Below are 24900 nucleotides of genomic sequence, written 5' to 3'. Positions count from 1 at the left end.
TCATATATTCGAGTAGACTATAGTATGAATACTGATATTGAGTGAATATATTTTTTCCTGATAAATTGATAGGTCGATATTGTTTTATTGTCAATATTAATAAATTGGAGTTTTAAGCATACTTATGAAATTTTGTTATGATAAAATCTACATAGAATTATAGATAATTTTTCCATTAAAAATATTGTTTATATTAATTGAAAATAATATTACTGAAATAATTTCAGAAAATATAAAAAAATTATTTAGCCACTATAATTTTAAATAATGGCGCTTGAAAGGTTATTGCCTTTGTCCGAGTCTGCGCACAACTAAATTTTAGCACTTAGACGTTGCTTGTTGCTTTCTCCATCGACATTCTCATTCTCAATCCTGATGTACTCTTGATCGGTAGTGAAGTTACACTTTAATAGTTCAAGTTGTAACGAAATGGAAGTCGAAAACTCTGTTACTGAAGGAGAATCGAGTCCGGTGAGTACATATTTAAACTTAATTTTTCATTTGTAACACTCGTACCTTCACGAAAAATCCATTTTATCTAATTAAAAGGTACTTTATAAGTAACTTCAGAGCGTGATGCAAAAATTTTCTAAGTCCGAAAATGGCGTCAGAAACTAAGTCCCACGTATTGACTTGTGTGAAAGCGTGCATACTGTTTGAGTATAACCATGTTTTTTTCTATCAGTAAATATGATTTTCGTACATTTTAGTGAAATATTTCGTAATATTTTGTAGATTTAATTTTCAAATAATTATTTAAATTATATTGGTACAGGCAAACAAAGAGCAAAACGGTGATTCAAGCCATGTGAATGGCCTAAACGGATACTCGGAGAAGCACAAGAGTCATAAATCAGAACACAAAGATAAATATAGAGATAGGGATAGGGACAAAGATAAAAGTAGGAGTAAGGACCATAAAAGTTCCAGTAGGGATAAAGAAAAAGATAAGGACAGACATCACAGTTCCAAGGAAAAAGACCGTCACAGCAGCTCCCATAAATCTTCAAGCAAAGATAAAGATCGGGATAAAGAAAGAAGTGAAAAGGACAAACGTGATAAAGATAAAAGTAAAGATAAATATAGAGACGATAAAAAGTATTCATCCAAAGATAAAGAGAAGGAACATAAAAGTTCTCATGATAAGGAGCACAAGAGCAGTTCTAGAGACAAAGATCGAGAAAAGAGAGACAAGGATAAAGAAAGGGATAGAGATAAGGATAAGCAGAAACACAGAGATAAAGATAAGGAAAAAGATCGACATGGTAGTTCAAAGGATAAACATAGGGATAAGGAACGTGAGAAAGACAGACATCATTCCAGTTCAAAGGATAAGGATAGGAAGGATAAAGAAAAGAAATATGAAAAAGACAAAAATTTAGGTGAGTTTAACAAATTTGTAATGCTTTTGTAACTGTTTAGTAAAATATGTAAGTGTTATTGTAAGTTCAAGTGTTGAGACAATTAGAGAAAGGCATTTAATAAATTAATTATTTAAAATTATTCCTTAATAACTTTAATTATTTCCTTTTGCTCTTTAAACAAATATCTAAGTTATTATAATTCTTATTTAGTTTTTTTATGCATTTTCTTACACGATCTTATAATTAAATTCCCATAGCTTGTTGATTCTACACTTTCTCACTTCCTATTAAACCCAGTAACTTTGTTGTTTTCATGTTGAAACAGTTCAATCTGATATGATATGTGCCAGAGGGCATTTCACTATCACACTTTCTATGGAGCTAACTGAAACTGCATTAGATGATAACTTGATACAAAATATATATTTTTATGTTTCAGACTTCAATTTTAAGTGTTCTTTTTATTATTTCATGTTTTAATGCAGTTATTAATTATTTTAGACCTATTTGTTCAATTGAGGCTCCACTGAGGGATTTATTGCTGTTCAGATTAAAATTGCCCATAACAAATTTACCTAATTTTCAGTAGAAATTGTTGCTGTTTGTTTACCTGGACCACATTGTTGGGTACATTGTGAGTGAAATTTCTTGGATAGCTTTGGTATATATGTTGATATAAATAATACAAATTTGAAAAAAATTAATTTTACTAGTCTTTAAGCATCGATAGCTTATGGAGATTGAATAACATTAACATTTTGGTGAAGATGTTGCTAGATGATTTTTGACATACAACTTCTTAAAAGAAAAGGAAATCATATGTTCTTCGAGTCCTAATTTATTTATGTCTCATTATTTTTCTGGTATGTAAGTTATTATAATTTTTCTTTAGTTTTTTTATGCATTTTCTTACAGGATCTTATATTCAAATTTCTATTGCTTGTTGATTCTACTGATTGCTGATTTCTTTCGATAAAACCCAGTAACTTTGTTGTTTTTATGTTGGAATATTGGAAACAATTCGATCTGTCCGGTTTGATATTGACAACAAATGTCACATTTTGAAAATTCTACTTCTCTATCTCTTTTTTTGACAACATTTGAAATTCTTAGTATCTCAACAAAATGATTTATACAATACTAGAACAGTATTTAATAGGTAGGTATGTACTTTCTACAACATTAATTCCTTTTTAGAATGTAAGTGATTTTGCACATTTCTTTCCAAAAGAATTTAAACTTCTATTATTCTGAATAACAACCAAATTCGATAAACATTTTGTGATAAACTGTTTTTGATTGCAAATATTTAAACAATAGCTCATAACCATTATTCTTTGCAATGCGTTTTTTCAATATAGTTGTGTATGAAACGATTTTTCAGATTATTATGAACACTAATTATATATTAATTATTCTGTTATAATTTTAATTATATGTACAAGTTACTGAATAAATTTGTATGGAAATCAACATTTTTTTATTATTATATGATGTTATTTTGATATTCTTGTACCAAGTATAACTAAATAGAAACGTAAAAAGCTGCAATTACCAAATATTATCGATATCTTCAATACGATTCAAACCAAGCATCAAAATAATGGAATATATAAGAAATATTAAGTATAATTTCGAAATATTAAATAAACCAAGCAAACTGATTTAAATATTGTTTTAAAAGATTTTGTACCATCTCAGAAATTCAAATATGTTGATGTAAACTTTGTGGTATCATAATTTTGGTTCTATAATTTATTTTTTATTCGTATATCCCTCAGTATAAACAGTTTCATTGGGTATTTCAGAAGAAAACAACCGCAAGATCAAAGAGGAGGTTGAAGAAATCAAACAGTTGAAAGAAGAGCCAGAAGATGAGTCAATGACTGCAAAAGAAGAAGCTAATTTCAGTACTGACGATGATGAAGACAAATTAGTCATAAAGGATGATCCCGTGAGCAGTCAAGATGAAGCCGACGATGGTAGCCAAGCTGATTATTCTCAGGCTAGTAGTTGTGACTACAACTTGTCACATTTTAAGAAAGAAGAATCAAGTTTCTCCGGTGAGGATGGTTGTGAAGATAGCCAAGATGAGAAATCGGAGAATATTAAGAATGAAATTAAAGAAGAAGCTGAGGATGACAGTGACGAAGATATGCCATTGGTAAGTAACATTAAAACATATAAATAATAAATTCATTTTTATAGATTTTGAATGATTCCAGTGTCAGTTCAGTCTATTTTGTAAAATAAGGCCCACACTGAACTACTCATTTGAAACTAATCATTAGTTTCGAATGATTAGCTTCGTGTTTAGAAGGCCTGAATATGAAAAATGATTTTTAATTGAGTATTTTTCTAATATTTACAGAGCCGCAGAAGTCAAATGGTATGTTTATTTGCTATTAATGGTTAAATTCTACTATGTATCTTTATTGACAACCAGTGTAGTCTTTGTTAAAAAGAAACTAGATACATCCTATAAAATAACCATTTATAGTTTTTATTCCATTTATATGTTTTTTCTACTAGTTTAACTAAGATTATACCACCAGGCAGGCAGGCATCCCTTTCCTTCACATAAGGGTAGTGTCAGTAGTATGCTTCAAACCGTAACCCTATCTCTATTAACCCTATTAATTATGTTGTTTCTCTCAAGTCTGCCCGTATGAATAGCAAGAAAAGGAAAATAGAAGACGAAGAAGATGATGACGATGACGTGCCGTTAACGGCTAGAAAGAGGCCAAAAAAAGAAGTGAAAGAGGAGAAGCCCAAAAAGAAAAAGAAAAGAGGTTATGACGACGACGATGAGGAGTATGATGACGATGAAGAAAATGATTACAAACCCGCGAAAAAAGCCGCAAAGAAAAAAGAGAAGAAGGTGAAAAAAGAGAGCGTCAAAGCTGAGATAAAGATGGAGAATGCAGATGGGGATAGTCCTAAAAAGGGCAAGAAAAAGAAGGAAGAGGAACAAGAAGTTTGGAAATGGTGAGCTAGATTTTTATGTATTACATTGCTTTACTATTTAAAAATATTTTTGCCTTATAAACTGTATTTGTAAAATATTAACTTGTTTTCAAATTTTACCCAAATCACCCCTAATATTCAATAGTAAATACTTTTAATGCTTAGTTGCCAAACTTGCAAAAAATTTATATATTTTTCTACTTTATATTTTGTTTTTTACATAATAATTTGAATATTAAAATTAAATTGAATATTTTTCTGATGTCAATTATAATTTTTTTTATTAATTTTATAATTTTTTTAATTCTTGGTTGGTGCATAAACGAAAATATAAATTATTCGAAAATCCTTATATTGAGGATCCGCGTGAGGAAGTGGCAACAACGGATTATTAACGTCAACGTTCATCTACGACCTCGGGCCACGTCGAAATTGTTGATAAAATTGATTGATATAAAATCCATTTTTTTTTTGTTATTGTTATGCTCAAAATAGTGTACTTCCAACATAGAAATCAACAGTTATTGAAAAATTTGTTCAGGTGTTTACATGTATTCGAAATTAAAAATAACGTTTTTTATAAAGTGAGGTTAAAAGCAACGCGGTCCGAACCAAATAAAAGTGAAAATTTTATTTATGGTGATTTAAAAAATGTTCCTATTAAGGTGGATGATCTAAATAAAACTATAGCTGTCTTGAAGAGGTGAATTTCATTGTTTATAACAATTATGTTTCATAGGCTATGTCACTAGGAGAAAGTAGATCTTCTATCTAATCTTAATAATGGTACTTAAAAATATTTATAAACTAATCTACATTTGAACTACTGAAAAAATTGTGTTATGAATTTTATAAAAATAATGAAGCGTTCTAAACAAAATTTGTTTCTAGGACTTAACTGGTATGGTTATGAATCTTTTGGACTGTCAATCTGTTAAGGTGTAATTGTGAGTGTTGGTGTAGTGGTAGCTGTAAATAGTGTATTAATTACAACATCACCAACGGACCCAGAAATTCCCACTGCTTCGATTAGCTATGATTAATTTATTATGAAACTTAATTTTAACTCGAAAGTCTTGGAAGTGTGGATAAATGTTCCTAGATAAAGAGCCTTTGCAATGAAAACAAAGTCTATTAAAAATCATCCAATGAGAATCAGAAACAGATTCTTCGGGGAAATAGAAGGAACACAAAAAATATTCAAAGAAAACATTTGTAGAAACGAAGATCTATCCTCAATGAAGCCATCAAATATATTGGACTTTGTTAAAATAATTAAACCAGAAAATGAGTTTTAGTCTGATAAAATAAGTTTACTATTCATTCGAGCAAAAATAGCAGATTGACACTAGGAAGTAAAGATACTGATAGAAGATTATGTGATTCTAGGATGGAAATACTGGAAAATTGAAGTGGGAGTCTGAGAGGATGGAAATCTGGGGATTTAGGATTCTATTTAAGACTGCTTTGAAAATGGATGTCTGTAGATTAGATTGTTTAGGTTGTCGTTTTGACTTTCCAACCAAAAATTATATATTGTGCTTGACTCTTCATTTCATTGTTCTGCATCAAAAATACAAACTACACTCAAAGGAGGTTATTTTTCTTGTAGTTTTTTGTTCTAATTTCTAAAGACAAAACAGTGACATGTCATAAGATCAATAACCAGTTTAATGTCGGTTCTGGACATCTCTAGAAACTTCTCAGGCTTCTTTCAGATTGTCCATCTGTTCAATTCGTTTTTGATGTGTCATCTCATGAGGTCACAGCAGGACTCGGTTCAAAATATGGTGTCATTGCCCCCATTTTTATCAAGGTTATCTGGTATACTCTGTTAGCCACATACTTTGCTTCTATTAGTTAGAATTATTATTATTATTAGAGTTTGTGTGTGTCTCAATTAACAAATTTCGTATAGAATATCCAAATTAGGAGTGAATATTTACAGGTGGGAAGAAGAAAAGAAAGACGATGGCGTTAAATGGACTTTCTTGGAACATAAAGGTCCTGTATTCGCACCACCGTATGAGCCACTTCCAAAAGATGTCAAATTTTTGTATGATGGAAAAGAAGTTCGTTTATCTGAACCTGCTGAGGAGGTAGCAGGTTTCTATGCTAAAATGTTAGACCACGATTATACCACCAAAGAGATATTTAATAAGAATTTTTTTAAAGACTGGAGGAAGGTATGTATATGATTATTATTTATTTATAAGAATATATTTATTTATATTTTTTTAGGTGATGAATGATGAAGAACGAGCTCTAATAACTGATTTGAAAAAATGCGATTTTAAAAAAATGCACGCATATTTTTTGGATGTAGCAGAAAAGAATAGAAATCGAAGTAAAGAAGAGAAAAAAGCTTTGAAAGAAAAAAACGAAGCATTAATAAAAGAATACGGTTTTTGTACAATAGATGGTCATAAAGAAAAAATTGGTAATTTTAAACTGGAACCTCCCGGTCTATTCAGAGGTATATATTATCTTGATTCTAAAATTCAATTCTGTCAATTTTATTGTTTTATAAGGTCGAGGTGAACATCCTAAGATGGGTAAACTAAAGAAACGTCTAGAAGCAGAAGATATCATCATAAATTGTAGCAAAGATTCGAAGATTCCAGTAGCTCCTCCAGGTCACAAATGGAAAGAAGTGCGTCATGTTAATACAGTCACATGGTTGGTATCGTGGACTGAAAATGTTCAAAATCAAGTGAAATACATCATGTTGAATCCCAGTTCCAAACTTAAGGGCGAAAAAGATTGGCAAAAGTATGAAACTGCTAGGAAACTTCACAAATGTATCGATAAGATAAGAAATCAATACATACAAGTAAGTATCAAGTGATAAGAGAAAAGGAAGAAGGGGTCGTTGATGAATTTTTTTTGTTATAGGACTGGAAATCTAAAGAAATGAAAGTTAGGCAAAGGGCTGTGGCTCTCTACTTTATTGATAGATTAGCTCTGAGAGCTGGTAATGAGAAGGATGAAGATCAAGCAGATACTGTAGGTTGTTGTTCTCTTAGAGTTGAACACATAGAATTACACGAGAAAAAAGATGACAAAGAATTTGTGGTAGTCTTTGATTTTCTCGGAAAAGATTCCATTAGGTAAGTTGAAATTTACTTTTAACTTATTTATAGATAGATGAAGTACAACCCCCAAAGAAGAAAAATACAAGTTACAATAAAATAAAAATATGGACTGATGAAACAAATGTTAGTTGAGGGATTAAACTGATTGTTGGAACTGAAGAAGACAGTGGTAATTGTGTGTTTGTGTAGTGGTATCACCAAGGGTTCCAGAAATTTTCAAAAATTAATTTTTTCCATTGGATGTCAATTGCTGTGACTCAATTATTAAGGTGCTTGATTTTCTTGTGAAAGTCTGGGAAGCGAGGATAAATGAACAATGAAGATAAAAGTTTGTTAAGAAGCATCTAAAAAGATACAAAATAATTGGTGAAATCATTTGTAGAAGCTATAGATAGTTACTAAAGCAGCTTTGAGAAGGAGGTACAATAGATCTTGAAGTTTAAGTGTTAAAAAACCAGCATTCCATTTGAGATTACATTGAGGATACCATTAAAAGATTGTGACTTGAGCATGGACATCCAGAAAAATTGAAGTCTGAAGTTGGAGAATCAAGATACTGTATTGAGGTCCAAATGAGTTTATGGTTCTTACTGTTTTTAGTTCCAATCCTAAAGTGTTGGCCAGGGCATTTCCAGAGTAGATAATCTGCCACGTTTATCATTTCAAAGGCGGAGTTTTAATGTTGGAATCATTAAAACTACTTAAGGACCTCTTTATATCAAGAAGCGGCTGCAAAAATTGAATCATTATAGTTTACCATTAGACCACTGTAATGTTGATTCTCAAAGTGGCAAGGTTTCTATCCCAACGCTTCTTCAGATTTCTTTTTTATACCTGCACTTTACCAGGAAATCCAGCAACAAAACAATTGTTATGGTGTAAAGCAACACTTGCTGCACTTTGAAATTACAGTTAACTACTCTGCCAGTTCTTGATGTTGGGTCTTGGAATATCCCATTTTTTCCTTTCTAGGCGTATTATATTTTAGCTCTTGGAATTCTTTTATCCTGGCGGGATAAGGTTGCGATAATTAAAACTATTTGAGGAGCTCTTTGCATCACTTATATTACTTCCTACAAACAATCAATTGAGAAAATAATCAATATATGAATTATTTGAATAATCATGTTTTAAAGGTTAATGTAACAGTGTTAACAAATATATTGTTTGCTTCTTGTTACATTTAATAGTTTGATTAACTGTTACAAGGCAGTGACCTTTCAGAAGACTGACAACCAGTTTAATTTAGTTTCTCACCTCTAGAAGCTTCTTAGACATTTTTGTCCATTTGTTCAGATCATTTGATGTCACATCTCGTGAAATCACAGTAGGACTCGATACAAAATATGCTGTCATTGCCCCTTTTATAGGCCCATCTGCTTCCTCATTACCTGGTATACCCCGTAGCCACATAATGGTGGATTTATTTCCATTACTTAGTGTTTTTAGAGTTTGTTTAGGGTTTTTAGGCTACTTGGCTATCAAAGAGATTATAAATGTGTTTTCTAGCGAGGTTCTATTCTCTAATGAGAACATATATTCATTGCTAGCAACGGTGTCTGAAAAATAATGAGTGCTTTTTTTTAGTTGTATGTAAATTTTGCATTTTGATCCAAAAATATCAAACCTAGCTTCTTGTGTTAGCATTCAACCATCTGAATACCAGAGAGATGCTTTATTGACCTATGATGATTGATTACCAATTCAAATGGGATGTCTTGCCCATCATTTTAAACATTGTGTCCATTTATTTTTCATTGTTTTCCGGCCCTATCAATTCTAGTATCTTTATCCATAGATGACTTGAGTAGACTTAATTAGAAACTGTTGGGAAAATATTGACAATACTAATATCACTGTTATTATTCTAGTAAGCTTTAGGATATACTTTTTAGGTATTATAACGAAGTACCAGTTGAAAAACGAGTGTTCAAAAATCTTGGATTATTTATGGAAAATAAAAAGGAAGGTGATGATCTATTCGACAGGCTTAACACCCAAATTATGAACAAACATCTCAATGAATTAATGGAAGGTCTTACTGCCAAGGTAATAAAGTGATATTCTAGTGATAGTAAAACGTATTATGGATACCCATTTATTTTTTTAAAGGTTTTCCGTACTTACAATGCTTCGTTTACACTACAACAACAATTAGATTTATTAACGAATGAGAATGATACGGAAGCCGAAAAAATTTTGGCATATAATAGAGCGAATAGAGCAGTAGCTATATTGTGTAACCATCAACGTTCTGTACCCAAAGGGCATGAAAAATCCATGGAAAAATTGAAAGAAAAGATAGCCTCTAAAAAAGAAGCAATTAAAGACGCAGAACGACAGGTATTATGAATTATATGTTAAATAAAATTCATTTATATATAAGAAAATGTGTTTAGGTGAAAGATGCGGTACGGGAAGCAAAACATGGTAGCGTCAAAGAGAAGATAGTTGCCGATAAGAAGAAGAAGATGCTGCAACGTCTCAAAGAACAATTGACCAAACTTGAAATCCAAGAGACCGATAGAGACGAGAATAAGACCATAGCTCTCGGTACTTCGAAATTAAATTATTTAGATCCGAGAATAAGCGTCGCGTGGTGTAAGAAATATAACGTTTCCATCGAAAAAATTTATAACAAAACGCAAAGAGACAAATTTAGATGGGCTATAGATATGGCAGGACCGGACTACAGGTTTTAAGTTTGGTTCTATCTTTATTTAGATACTGGTTTAGTGTGTAATATAAAAAGGATGCTCGGAAAATGTAAGTTAATAAGTTGAATCATTTTATAATTGACGTGGTGATTAATAATTTTTATTTTGCGGAAATAAATTCGCGCATGGATCATGTTATTAGTAATTTGTCGTTATCAACTAAGTCAATTCAGATTGTTGTAAAGTTATGAAACAATAAAAAAAAATTCTGTCTGTGTATTTAATATGTTCGTAGTGAAAGTTAATTATTTTTCAAATTATCCTTTGCTTGAATGTAGGGATCCTAAAGGGATCAGATTTTGGGATTATTACTGTGTGTATATCTTTGATTGAATTTGGAAAATGTTTGATTGATCAATTTTTAATATTTAAATTGTTAAACTTGATATATAAATTTTTATGATTTTTCAAAACTTTTAAATTGTTCAGTTTATAGTCAGACTTGAGTATTTGTTTAAAAATCATTATTTCGTTAATCGATATTTTGAAATTTAAACGTTTTATTAATTTTCCAAGAATTTTATAGCAAAAAACTAGAAAACTTGAAAATCTTTATTGTTTTTTGAATTCCTATAAACGGTGCATGAGTATTTGTTCAAAAGTGATTATTTTAGTGGTTAATTTTCTTATAATCGAACTTTTCATAAGTTTTTTAATAATTAAATGATAAAAAAATTGAAAATATTCATTATTACTTCAATTTTTAGAAACAGGCCATGGACCTTCAAAATCTGAAAATCTTTCAATGTTTATTCAGTTTTTAGGAACAAGGCATGAGTATTTGTTTTAAAATGATTATTTCAATAATTAATTCTTTAAAAATTTTAACGTTTTATATTTTTTTCAAAATTTAAATGGCAAAAAACCTAAAAATCTTCATTATTTGCTTAACTTTGAGTAACAGGGCCAGGAGATTTCTTTAACAATCATTACCCCCAGTTAATTTTTTTCAAATTTCAACATTTTATGAATTTTTCAAAAATTTAATACAAACTTGAAAACCTGAAAATCTTGAATTTTCAGTTATTTGCAAAAATATAAGTTTTCAGTATGAACATAAGATTTTCAAGAAGTAGAAAAGTTCATCACATTCTTTTTAAATAACAAAACAATTTTATTAATAAAATGACGATTTCCAAACATATACCAGTGCTATCTGACATAATAATCTTTTTTTCACCTTTAAACTGTGTATTATTCAAATTTTATCAATGATATACATATTATAGGCATTTTCACACTAGTCAAATTACAAACTACTTTATATTGTGCGATATATTGAAAAAATTGCACGTGTAAATGATTCAGTATTGTCGAATGTAGCTTTAAGACAAAAAAATACCGATTTATAGGATGAATTTTTAAATAATTGTGACTGATTGAAATGTATAAGAAAAACTATTTAAAAATAAATGCTCAAAATTATATATTTATAATATACGTGTGCAATATGTTCATCTTCGCTCGAAGACAAATTTTATCGAGTCCAGATTTTACACATTCCATTCGAAGTGCATAAAACACTCTGTATATTTGAATATCTTATATCTGCTATGGTACATTGTTTACATCTAATTTAATTACTTAAGTGATTTATGGTTAAGTCGAAATGTCTTCCATAACTTACATTCATTTATCATTTTACAATATTCAAATCTTTTGGATAAATTTTTGAACTTCTCGGACTATCATTGAACAATAAGCCCCCCAAAAAAATCAATTACAACGTGGTTAGATTTAAGATCTGGTAACTATTCTTTTAATATACTCTCTAATGCTTAAATGTTCATTTTCTAATAGTTGATCACAAACTAACTCATTTAGAAACAATCTTTATTGGAAAGTTCTCTCGTAAACTACTTTCATTGAAATCTTTTACTTGATAAAAACTGGAGAATTTGTTAAATGACTAGATCTTTCTTTTAGCAAGTTGTTTGACAATTTTCTGTTCTTTTTTCACAATCTTCTTATAATAAACTCAATCGCTTTGTGAATCATTAACCATTCTTTTGATGATTTAATTCTTCAACTCTCTATTGCATAAATGTACATTTTGTAATAGTTTATTATAACTTCATAGATTCATTTGTTTGGGATCTAACTCAACTAAAAGTCCATTGAAAATTTCTTCCAAAAACTCCTTTAGTTGTCATATTTTATTTGGGAAATAACAGGAAATTTGGTTATTGATTGCCATTTTCTATACTTTCAATGTTTTGTGAGTTAGGAAACATTCTTTTGAAGAATGCATAAATATTTGGCGTTTTCTAATAGTTAATTCGTTTAAAAATAAACAATTTAAATTTGGCAGTCTGTTCTTTCCCAAAATAACTATTGTCAGTGAGAGTTTGTTCTGGAACTAAAATAACTGAATCAAATCTGTTTATTAAAAAGTTATTTGATAATTAATCCTACAGTTGTCTATTCTTTTGCAATTCTATTGATTTAGCAAAAGTAATTATTTAGGATTATTTTTAGTTCCAAAAGTTTATCCCTAGTATAGATGTAAACAAATTACGTGTTGACCAAAAAAAATCTGTTAACTGATTTTTTCCGAGTAGTCTGGTAACAGTGGAAGATTTTTTTATTCTTTCCAGCCAATCAGTGTGAAGGACTTTAGTTACAAATAAATAAATTTAGATCGTCTTAAACTTGAGATAGTTTCTAGATGATCCATTCAATTATATTTTTTAAGGTTAAATTATTAAATAGTGACTTTTTAAATTTTACTTAGTGAATTTCTTCTATTTATGGAAGTATTAAATATCTATGTGTACAGATATTATATCTTTTTTTTTTAATATGAGTCGTATAGTCGCCAATTTTTATTAATTAACAAAATTTTGTTCATTTGAACTACCGATAACGAAATTTTGTTAATTTGAACTTCCGATGACATAATTGATGTATTTTCTACATCATCGCAGTAATTGGTGATTAAAATTTGGCGACAATACTTGAGAGACTTAAGCAATTCTTTTTATTTCTGTCTTCCGTTATTGTGCTTATTTGGAATGAATTATTGAATTGACAACTCATTGTACCAAATTTACAATTTTCCCCTTATATTTGTCATCTGTAAAGGAGCGACAAGTTGTAGCAATTCTGTCTGTATATTACAGATTTTATTAATAAAAAGACATAGATCAAAAAATTTTTAATTTCACTACCAGCATATCCTACAGGGAGAACCAAAAATGTCCCAAAAAACGAACATCGTATACAACATCAGAACTTTCAAATCACAACGCTCCAATCTCGTGATTCCCAAAGTGTTCCACGGGAGACTCGACGGAGGTCTACGTTGAGCGTGACAAAAAATGAGGGTCCACAATCGTAAGTGTGGGTCCATGGAAATTTATTTGGTTTCCTTAGTGTAGAGCTAAATGATTTAGCAAGTTAGATTGATCCATGGTAACCAATGCTCCAATCCCATAAGAAATCAGAAACTCAATGGATAAAGTTCCTACAAGGCCATAATGAGACTCACTATTTAAAGATATTCAACGAAGTTTTGAGTTGAAATTGCAATTTTTAAGAAAATGTCCCACCCCAAAAAGAGAATTTGATGAGTTGCAGTTCAAATTTGTTGATAAAAAAATTGGAATCGTGGAACAAAATCACGGAAATAACGTAGAAGAGGAAGAGAATGTGAAGTGGTAGATTGGTAGCAAAAGGTCATTTAAGAAGGGAGAGATCAAAGAAAAAATAATTGGATGCAGTTTTGAAGGGCACTAGAGAGTTAGAACCGAATTGGAGCGAAAAAGAACAGAAATGACATATGGAGAAGAATTGTGCCATCAGTTGAAGATAGATTAGAAAAAGGAAATAATTCGTAATAATGCTTGGTAGTACTGTAAATATATAATTTGGTCAAATATCACATAAAAATGAAATACGAACATTTGAAATTTATTTAATTAGAAAAGTACAGATACTATTTGAAAAAATCAACTTGTTTATATTCTGGAGGCATAAAAAGAAATTCGGCGCCTTTTTGAAGTTTACTATAACCTGCAAATAAAGAAAAATTTTATTAAAAATATAAACAAAAGTAGAAAAATCTTCCCCCATTCGTACTATCTTTTTGAATTACAAATTTTGATTGAAAGCGAATAAAACATTTCGCACAAATCAAGTGCGAAATACTTTAAGATAGAAGTTCCCAACTTTTATCAACTCTCTATTGAGTATCCTTTGAACTCCAAGGAGATCATATGAACTACTCTGGGACCTTTCATCTAGTATCTATCTGGTAGCGAATGTTGAGTATAAAATGGATTGAATTCATAAAATATTCTAGGATACATGTTTTTGAATGATTTTTTAAAAGTTAAAGGATCATGTATGGTGTCATATCAACAACGAACTTTATTTACGGCTTAAAGATCACACTCCAGGACTAAGATAATCCAAGCAATTTATAACCATTTCTGTTAATAAGTTTGAGGAATTTCGACATGTCAAATACTACCTCAAGATGATAGGCATGGTAGAGAATGACAACAGCAGATTATGCAAGCAAACCATAGAGACAGCATCCACTATAGGAATATCCCGCCCATATCGGCAAAAGGTTTAAACACCTTTGGAAATGAAACAAAAAAAAGAGTCTTCTTTATCAGAATATATGGAGGAATTATAACAAACAAAACATAGTGGAGAATCAGAAATAATAGAGAAATCAATGAAATACTAGGCAATGAAAACACCATCCGATTCATTAAAGCCCATAGGTTGAGTTGATTTGACCACACAGGTGGACAAAGAGGATCATGAATGGTAAAATTTACACCACCAGGAAAAGAATCTGACTCCGTATCAGACGGACTGGTTAAGTTCACGAAAACTTAAAAACCATGAATGTGAGAGGATGATTGGTACTTTCCATTAGTTTTGTACTTACCTAGCTCCTTCATAAGTTTCGTAGGTGCATTTCTAATATGCATAGGTACAGCTGGTTGAGGACCTTTGTGATCTGTAATTAAAGCTTTCGCTCTAGCCAATGCAGTATCAGCTTCCCTCGATTTAGGAGCGCGAGCTAAATAAATGGCACATTGAGCTAGCAGTACATCTGCTTCGGGCATACCAAGGAGTTGACAGCCTTGCATAGTTGATACGGCTAACTGTAATGCGTTTGGATCAGCGTTTCCTGAAATTTTTAAAATTAACAAACATTCATTGGGCATAAAAGATTTTTTGAAAAATTGAAATATGGTTAACATTGGTGTTTACCTATATCTTCACTAGCGGCTCTAACAAGTCTTCGAGCAATAAATCTGGGATCCTCTCCGCTCACAATCATTCTAGTAGTCCAATATAAAGCCGCGTTTTCATCTGAACCTCTTATTGATTTGTGCATTGCTGATATTAGATTGTAATGCTCTTCTCCTTTACGATCATACAACATATGGGATTTCTACAAAAGAAATTCCAGATTTTTAATTAGATAAAACGAAATTCATTTATAAGGTACGTATTAATTGGTAAGTAATCATTCATGAAATAATTATACTGTTTTAATACAGAAAGAAAATTTAAACTTTTTATAAGTAGTTTTAAGAAGTTTAAGACAATCTGGCAGCGACGCCATGAATTAGATCATTGATTAATATTGATACTTCATATAGAAAAAAAATTGTTATTAATTATCAGATAATTAATTTTGATATAAAAACATAGTATGATCGTACACTATTGAAAATACAAAGTTTATATTAGTGTGAGATTTCGTGATATACTGTTACATGAAAAGTACTATACAATTCTATGCTCGGTGAAATAACATTTAAATTTTATTCTGTACACTTTAAGAAGAAAATGAAAAAAAGAGAAATTATTTGAAAAAATTAAAAAAAAAATAGCAAAAAGATGAGAAAATAATGTATAAACTATCAACATTTATCATATAATTAAAGTAAACAAAATATCAGCAACACACATTGAAATTTCGATCTGTAATAATTAATTTATAGAAATTAAAAATATTTATACCTTAACACTTTATTCATAATATACCTAGATGTTGACAACTTCTCTTAAAAAAAACGTGTAGCTAAATTTTTTTCCAACAATGTTTAATTCAAATATTTAAATCTAGCGTTGAAGTATTTAATTGGTTAATTTATATAATTAATAAAAAAAAATTTACCTTCATTCCTTCTTTGATATCATCAATATTTATCACGTCACCGCCATCTTTGTTGTGTTGTATGACTAATTGTAAATTATTAAGGGCTATTCTCGCATCTCCATCGCTAACGTCTGCCAGCCATTTTAAAGCTTCGTTTTCTATTGAAAGACTAAAAGTCACAATAATAGTTTACTTATATCAAATAATCAATGAAAATCATGGGTCTAAATTTCAAAAACTCTGAACGGTTTTTCTATTTTTGACAAGTTTTTAAAGAAAATGGACGCTATTCAATTGTTTCACGAAATTTTGACAGATATATATTCATCTAGTTACCTATGCCAATGGTTTAGTATAAGTGGAATGTAATAGTCAAGATAGTTACTTTATAATTTTCAAAGTGGAATCATCTTAAACTGTCTCTTCGATTTTTATTAATAAGTATTAGTAAACACAATTAATAATGTACTTGTGAAGGTTATCAATTACAATTTCGCGATAATAATTTTTTTAATGTTATAATAAACAAAAGTACCCATTATCTGTGATACAAATGCATTCAGTGTTAAGAATATTTTTATATTATGATAAAAAATTAACTAAGTCAGTGAAACGACCTGACGTGACATCTGAATCGTAAGTGTAAATTATTTTTTTATTCATTTATAAAACTTTGGATTTTAATATTTCTGATTTAAGTAATAAAATAAGTATTGAAGATTTTATCACAGTTTTTCATACTTCCCTATTCTCACATTTTAGCAAATTCAAAATGCAATCATTACTTGAAAAAAAATAATCTTTCAACTGGAAACTAGAGGGCGTTATATAAAACTTTTTAATGAAAAATTTCAAATATAAATTTTACTAGTTTAGGGAAAGGTAAATGATACTTCTTACTGAATGATAATAATTAGAATTATTATCTCAAGTTGTTCTACAAATAATGGATTTTTCTTTCAATATTGCAAATTGACTTGAAAGTTTTATAAGCTGTTGGATTGAGGGCCATATTTTTTTTCCATGCCTTCCTATCTTTGATCTGATCATTTATTCCCTCTCATTTTATAACCCTTTATTTCATCAGCTTCGTTCATATTTTAAATCCATGTTTTTCTTGGTTTTTGTTTACCTGCTATTTTGGATTTGAACGTATTCTGTTCTCAATTGTTTTTCGTATATCTAATCTGGTTTTATCTTTGATATTTCTCTGTTTCATTTCTTATTCTAAATTTTTGCTATTCTCTATTTTCCTGAGGAATCTCATTTCAATTACATTTATAGTCTGAAGGATGCTTGAGGTCATTGTTGACTAAAATCCCACCCTGAACTCTCGCACTTTGCAATGGTATCCACTCTCCCATTGCTTCGTCACAAAAACTGTCTTTCATTAAGCCTAGTTCCAACTAGGTTTCTCTTCGGTCTTTAGGTATTGCTTCATAAGTGTACTTCCAGGACTCCTCTGATCCTAACAAGCATTCGAACACGTTGGCAATATTGAAACGTCTTCCATGTATCTGGATAAACAATTTCTCACTTCTTTACATCTGAAGCAGTGGAAGCTTATTCAAGATCTTTTAGAAGCTTTCTCATCAAATAATATAATCTTTATTATTTTTCCTTACTTAGTAAGCATTTCTAAGGCATTGATCTAACTTGTATTGAGAGAGTTTTCTTTTATAGTTTTTCCAAAAAAGCTCTTCTTTCGATATCATTCAGTTATAATGATTAAGAATTAACCGCTGAATAATATTTTCAGTCTTTACTTCTGTATCTGATTCGCAGTGTTTCATTTTTCAGAAAATTTTAAATTTTTTTTCAGTTTTTTACCATTCCCACTATTTGAAAATTTGGCAAAAAATTTGCAATCCCTTGGTTGTACCCTCTTTATGGAAACTTTATGTGACAATGACAACTTTATTATAAGCTAGCTTTGTCTTTTTTTAAATAGCTGCAGCAACACAATTTTGTTTTAACAAATTTTTAAATTTTCTAAATTTGATTTCTCTACGTTAACAATGAAAGTTAAAAGTTAGCATATTTCATACAAATTGAGAAAAAGCGAAGAAAAATCAAAGTTTTGTAAATAATGTTCATAATTCTTATAATTTTACTATTATTTATATACTAATTCCTTGTTAATTTGATGTTGGTGATGAAATGAAAATAAATCCTATGTTTCTAGTAAAAACTTGATGAATATAGGGTGGTTTTTCAAGTAAATATACAATATAGGAAGAACAAAAAATATTTTAAATTCTAATTTTATTATCTTATATTAAAACTTACCAAGATTGGCCACTTAACTTTCCACTATTAACTTTTTTGATAACTTTAAGATTAAATTTAATGGCGGCTTGTTTGAGGATTTCGTACAGAGTATCACTGTCTAATTTGTCTAATACTATTACCCTACAACGACTCAATAACGCCGAATTAATTGAAAAAGACGGATTCTCCGTAGTAGCTCCTACTAAAATAATTTCACCTTTTTCCACACTTAGTAGCATTGTATCCTGTTGTCTTTTATTAAAAGCATGTATTTCGTCCATGAATAAAACAGTCTTTCTTCCAAATTTCATTTCATTTTGGGATACGGTGATGATATTTTGGACATCTTTTACGCCAGCACTTGCAGCGCACAGGGAAGCGAATCTGAGTTTTTTAGGATTCGATTTACATATTTCACTTATTATACCTGATAATGATGTTTTTCCACAACCTGGTGGACCCCATAGAATCATATTTGGTATTTCCGCCTTTTCCAATAAGTCTCTTAGAACAGAGTCCTTACCTAGAATTTGATTTTGTCCTAAAAACTCATTTAAACTTTTCGGTTGTACTTGTTTGGCTAAAGGAACTATAAATGACAAATTCGGTTTGAAGGTTACTTCAGAATTACTCGAACAAGATACAGTTTCCAAAAGATTTTCTGTACGTTCAATAAATTTTCCACTAGAATGTCTGGGTGATTTATGTAGAAGCGACGTTTTTGCTTGTGAAACTTGAAATATAGGACTTGGAGAACGTTTACGTTTCTGGGGATCCTCATCAGGACAGTTTAAAAATATGCAACGATTAGCATGATTTTCAATATCTTCAATCGGAAAGTCCTTATTGCATATCGGACAGGACGTTCTTTTCGTAAGCTCACTCATTATTCTTTTACCGGTTTTACATATACCTAACCTCAAAAAAAAAATATTTTTTAATTACACTTCTAACAAAATATTATGTCGACATTGCACTTGACTGGTATTTAAATAAACCTTGATTTTTTCTACCATCCAAATAAAATTCTTAATAATACCAAGGTTGGTTCTAATTCTCTTTAGTGATCGCATAGCTTTGTAAAGAATCGATTCATATTTGATTACGAAATGTTCCCTTTCGTTTAAACTTTGAACAAAACATAATCAAATGATTTAATCATAATTTCATGTTTGTAAATACTTGGTTCAATGTCAAAATTAAAATATTTGATTATAAATAGAACTATAAAAAGAATTTTTTACGTAATCGTTAGATAATCGATTGTTAAGTATATTAATAAAGTTATGTCTAAATTGCGGATGGAAACAAGATCACAATCAGTGAAATTCGGCTTGAATTAGTTTATTTTATCATTATAACACATACACACACCTGCTTTCGATTCATAAATTGTCTTATGTGTAAATTAAAGCAAAGTTTATGGTAATCAGTTTTTATAAATTGGATTTTTCCTGTTAACGAAACTAATTTTTAAATATCAATTCCCTGTACTATTTAGTGGTAATGTATATAAAAGTTTGTGTAAATTTCCATTGCTTAAAAAAATATATTAATATATTCGACGTCGGAATTTTAGTCACAATTACAGTGTCAAATTTCTCTTCGATACATTATCGTTTGCACTTGATTCGAGTTTTTCAATCAATTTTCCACCTCCACAAATTAATATTCAGCTGTACTGAACACCCAGACTTTTTTTTAGCTGGTTCAAACTATGTTTGGCTTGTTTTTTGTATAGATTTTATGGTATTGGTCAAGGTTAAAGATTTTGAGAGTTCACATCGATTGTGCCGAAAAATTATTTCTCATTCTCTTTGTAACGTTGTGTTTGTTAGTGTGTTTGTTATATTCAGTCCGAAATTATTTTTAGGTAAGTCTTCTATTATCTAGTAGGTAATGAACTAATTCCAATGATAATTCGATAAGTACAAAGATAATAATTAAAATTTTGTTATTTGCGGTGCTATTGAATTAAAATTGTGTCATGTTTTTTTATAGTTTTTTCGACTATTGATTTTTTATTAAAAATAATTATTTGTATTGAAATAGTTCGCATAATGTGATAGAAATCTGTAGTATTGTTACACGGCTTTTTCAATTTATTAAGAAAGTATTTATTTATGGGCGTATCTCGATTGATTTAAATAAATAGGAGCGCATGCGTCTATATAGCCAAATTTCGTTAACAAGCATAAAGGTAAACTAAATATTGAAATGGACAAATATAAAAGAACATAAAAAAGCAACAATAAGTTTTTTAATTGAAAAAAAATTATAATCATTTATCTGTAAAAATACGAAACGCCATTTTGGTATGTTAACTACTCATATCACTAAGTATACGTTAATAATATAAAGGCTCTACATGTGTTGACAAGAAATTATAATTGATTAGTAGAATAATCAATCATTACTTAATTTCTTTGTAGTATTCACAGCTAATCTCTTAAAGAACTCACTTTTTGAGGTTTAATAAACGCCCACATTTTCAATGATTCATAGTAATTATGCGCTTATTCTAAATTGTTGACAAATAGGTACAGTATCTTCTTAAATTTGTTTTCAGGATGAATTTGTGGGGATAAGTTTACTGTTATTGTACAAAATAGTACGAATCTTTTAAATTACCATTTTTTTAACATGGCGGCTGCGCTTGCAAGAATGAAAAATAAATGGTTTTTTATGGTAAAAGACATTTCTAACTTTGCTAATAAAAAGTTGACCTTGAAAGTTGCAGACAGCAGACAAAATGTAGGTTAGGGATACCTCAGCGATAAATGAAAGTTCCTAGAATTAAAATTTTATTTTTTTCAAAATAAACACACTTTTTTTGTATTTTCGAAGATGAATTTTAATTTCGCGGGCTATTTTACCTCTTCATTCCATCAGCTGGTTATGTGCTTATTGGTGGCACGTTTTTCAATGAATCAATTTAATAACTTCAATAAAACAATGCTTATTACTAATTTATGCTTACTAACCTTTAAATAATTGAATTATAATTTTTTCATTCACTTCTGATTGTTGAGTTTATTCTATTTTAGGTAAAATAGAAGTAATATAGTGTTGATGATATTTAATACTATAAAAATTGTACAAAATGTAAGGTGATTGTGATTAATAGTGAATCTGATAAACTGTGATTAATAGGGAATGTGATAAACTGTGATTAAGAGTGATTTATCTCAACATGGCAAAATTTGATCCACAAAAAAACAAGTTCTGCTTTTCTTAATGTAGTAAGTGATCTTTAAGATGTAATTAATGGTCCAACAAAAAACTATTATCTTTTTTAAAAGCTCGGTAATAATTTATTTTCGAAAATTGTTTCATAAGGAAATTTTTTATTTTCGTTTTAGTTTTTTCTTCTTTTCATAATAGACACATGCAGATTTTATGAAAAAACTTCTTTTCGAGATTTTCAGTTATTAATTTTATTACCAAAAATCAAAATTCAAAGAATTGAAATTGACAATTGAAGATTATCAGCTATTGAATTCATTACGAAGATTGACAAAAATTAAAATTCAAAGATTAAAAATTATTTTTTGGAAAAAATAAATTCTAAATGGTTTATATAAGATATAGGTAGATGGAATATTGAAACACAGGATGATTATTATAATTTTTATTTTGTTTTTGACATTTTATAACTATATCCACAAACAAAAATTTTTACTTTACACTTTAGCAGGCTAGGACTGTCAACAGTGAGATGTTGGCGTGTTTAAAAAATGTTTCTGTTTGTACATGGTACATACAATGGTATATAAAAAACTGATTTTATAACCATGAATAATCAGTGCTTACCGTTGTCTTTCTTGCAGCTTTCCTTATATTTAACGTATGCCATATTCATCACAACATCATAGTCTTTATTTTGTTGATCTTTGCCCTTCAAAATTTTATTAATTATACCTATGTAATGGAAGATCTGTATGTTAAAACTAATATTTACAAATATATTTACATAATCCTTATGATCTGAACAAAATATTGAGGAAATGTCTGTCAAATCCTCCAAACGAAATATTTGTTTCTTTATGCCTATCGAATTGTTTAACTGGGACGATCTTCCGAAAATTTTATCAGAAAAACTTTTAAAAATATCACGGAATTTTGCTGAAGGCGCACATAAAACATTTTTTCTTATATTCCCTAAAATATATTAATGAATTTGCCTTAATTAATTCGTTTGACTATATTATATTTTTACCCAAGTGGCATTTGAGACTTTTAAATAATTTTTTCGCTACTAAACCTGCCACATAAGGAGTGACAAGATCTACCCTGTATATTTTAGGCTTCTATTGATTGGTTTATAAATTGGGACATTGACTATCGAAGGAAACATCAATTCTTTTCTTCTACATAACTTTTCACTAGGATTCATAAGAGGTTTATTGTCCAAGTAAATATAAGTACTTACCAGGTAAATGTAGAGTTGCCAGTGGAAGTTTTTTTAACCTGCCATCAGGGTTTCTACAAATTGGTTCAAAATGAATATCCCATATTCTATGTGATGATAATACTGTATCTGCAAGCATTAACTTTATTCTTTGTAACCAAATTCTGCAAACGTAGGAATGGAATGTCTATAAAAAAGTAAAATAAGGATAAAATCATTATAGATATGAACTTGATTGCTATTTAAGTATTCGTGCATCCTGGTACACAGCAGACCTTTACTCGTTTACTCATATTGAGTAAGTAAACACGACAGCACAATTCGCAACAATTTCAAATGCACAAAAATGCAAATAGCTAATAAACAAACAATATCAAACACCTTTGCAAAATGGACGTTGTTCATTCAATAATCTTGGTTGTTTCTCGATGCATGATTGCAACTTAGTTTCAAAATCCAGATTGACCAACACTCAAAAATAAAACACCAAAAAGTAAGCTTTTAGATGTGAGCCAGTAACAGAGATGGCGTTGAAAATCGAGGCACGAGGCGCGTTTGTATTGCAGAGCGAACGAGACACTAAATGTGTTTGTATGTACCTAACATCGTTAGTAAAACATCGATCATGAAGAACGATGTAACATCGATGTTGAAACATCCATAATTATGAACGATATATCGATGTTTTTCAAACATCGATATATCGTTTGCATCCCTACACTTGATATTCCACAAAGATGGTAATTACCTGTCCAATTGGATACATTCGACGATAAACTCTCTTTTTTTTAACTTTTTCATTCTTTTTTCCGCCATTATGCACGTAGTATTCGTCAAGACATAACACAGACTAAAAAATATAGTGCAATAAAAACTCATTCAAACTTTCGTTCAATCATTGTGCAATAAAATTGATTGTCTAAGGGCCGCCTTAGAAAAAATACGTTTTAAAGGTTATTTTTTTAACCCTATATTTCTTTAGTTCTATGAAAATTTTCCCCCTCTTGCTTTTCGGGTATTGGGGGGTAGATTGTCCCGTATTTAGCAACCGTGGATCTGGCAACCCTGTTTCGTTTGCTGTCTGCTACTTTTAGGGTCATAATAATTAAACACGTTTTTGAGAAACGAACAAATATAGAAAAAAATGTTTTCCAGTGATGATTTTTCTTGATTTAAGATCTTTTTTCATTGGTTCAATATAACACAACTGACAAGTCAAATTTTTACCCATTATTTTAAACTAATTTATTATGAAAAGAGAACTAGAATCAACTTATTTTAACGTATCTTTACTTTCCAAGAAAGGTATCAAATGTTGCTTTTTATGGAAATGTTCAATTAAATGTTTTTACCATCGGAGATATTGATTCAAAAAAATCTAAATGTGACCTTGAAAAATTATATTTTATTATAGTTTTCAATTGTTTAAATATGTGTTATCACAATGGTATTACCAATAAGTGCTCAACTTTTATTAAGAAATTATCAGTTTTGTGAAACATGTTATTTCGTTTAGGTACTGTATTTCATCATATTTTTTTATTAATTTTCATTTTCACATTGAATTTATTCGTATTTCAATCATAATTATTTCTCTAATACTAGAATGATGTGGGGTATGTTTTTCTTTTTCTAACCGCTTTCTTTCAATATTTTCCTTTGGTGTTCTTTCCCATTCATATCTTCTTACTTCCCATTTACCACTTTCCACAAGAAATTGATTAATAAAAATCTGAATTGGGACATTTTTACTTTATGTTGATGCCAAAATTTCATCAGCTGGATTATATGTTTAGAGAATTACAAAACCTTGTCCAATTTTTTACAATCTAATTACACTTGGCACCAAAACCTCCAAATCTTTTGGATAAAGACTATCGATGCGTGGTTAGAAAAATTTGCTTGATGCTGTGATTTCTGCTCTAGATTGACTTTAAAGAAT

At 29.7% G+C, this 24900-nt stretch overlaps 3 protein-coding genes across 24 annotated transcripts in view; 2 read left to right on the top strand and 1 right to left on the bottom strand.

Moving 5' to 3' along the window:
- Nucleotides 1-305: 305 nt before the first annotated feature.
- LOC130453361 (DNA topoisomerase 1) lies at nucleotides 306-14003 on the top strand. Of its 3 annotated transcripts, XM_056793065.1 has the most exons (12): nucleotides 306-471; nucleotides 776-1382; nucleotides 3173-3528; nucleotides 3736-3753; nucleotides 4024-4352; nucleotides 6280-6517; nucleotides 6573-6807; nucleotides 6863-7164; nucleotides 7227-7441; nucleotides 9322-9475; nucleotides 9539-9769; nucleotides 9826-13313. In XM_056793065.1, the coding sequence occupies exons 1-12, from the start codon at nucleotides 430-432 to the stop codon at nucleotides 10126-10128; spliced, it is 3030 nt and encodes a 1009-aa protein (XP_056649043.1). In that variant the 5' UTR covers nucleotides 306-429; the 3' UTR covers nucleotides 10129-13313. The 3 variants fall into 3 exon arrangements, with proteins under 3 accessions (XP_056649043.1, XP_056649052.1, XP_056649058.1); XM_056793074.1 differs by lacking the exon at nucleotides 3736-3753 and having other exon boundaries at nucleotides 322-471; XM_056793080.1 differs by lacking the exons at nucleotides 306-471; nucleotides 776-1382; nucleotides 3173-3528; nucleotides 3736-3753; nucleotides 4024-4352 and adding an exon at nucleotides 4689-5034 and having other exon boundaries at nucleotides 9826-14003.
- A 40-nt stretch (nucleotides 14004-14043) lies between these two features.
- On the bottom strand, nucleotides 14044-20193 carry LOC130440431 (ATPase WRNIP1-like). The gene is made up of 6 exons (XM_056773552.1): nucleotides 19922-20193; nucleotides 18566-19460; nucleotides 16295-16445; nucleotides 15379-15562; nucleotides 15050-15295; nucleotides 14044-14157 (listed from the first exon to the last, which is right to left on the bottom strand). The coding sequence occupies exons 2-6, from the start codon at nucleotides 19432-19434 to the stop codon at nucleotides 14081-14083; spliced, it is 1527 nt and encodes a 508-aa protein (XP_056629530.1). The 5' UTR covers nucleotides 19435-19460; nucleotides 19922-20193; the 3' UTR covers nucleotides 14044-14080.
- The window catches only part of LOC130453380 (antichymotrypsin-2-like), a 52496-nt gene continuing 44380 nt past the window's right edge, over nucleotides 16785-24900 (top strand). For 12 of the 20 annotated variants that reach the window (XM_056793148.1, XM_056793115.1, XM_056793107.1 and 9 more), the window contains exon 1: nucleotides 20291-20420. In XM_056793148.1, coding sequence (XP_056649126.1) covers nucleotides 20294-20420 — 127 coding nt within the window. In that variant the 5' untranslated portion in view covers nucleotides 20291-20293. Of the gene's footprint in view, nucleotides 16913-20042; nucleotides 20421-24386; nucleotides 24475-24900 lie in introns of those variants that run through there. The other 8 variants (XM_056793216.1, XM_056793233.1, XM_056793208.1 and 5 more) reach the window with 7 other exon arrangements.

This window comes from Diorhabda sublineata, chromosome 1, assembly GCF_026230105.1.
Source record: "Diorhabda sublineata isolate icDioSubl1.1 chromosome 1, icDioSubl1.1, whole genome shotgun sequence".
In the NCBI taxonomy this organism is placed as follows: domain Eukaryota; kingdom Metazoa; phylum Arthropoda; class Insecta; order Coleoptera; family Chrysomelidae; genus Diorhabda; species Diorhabda sublineata.
Note: the sequence above shows the minus strand (reverse complement) of the source record. Positions and strands in the feature narration are given on the sequence as shown.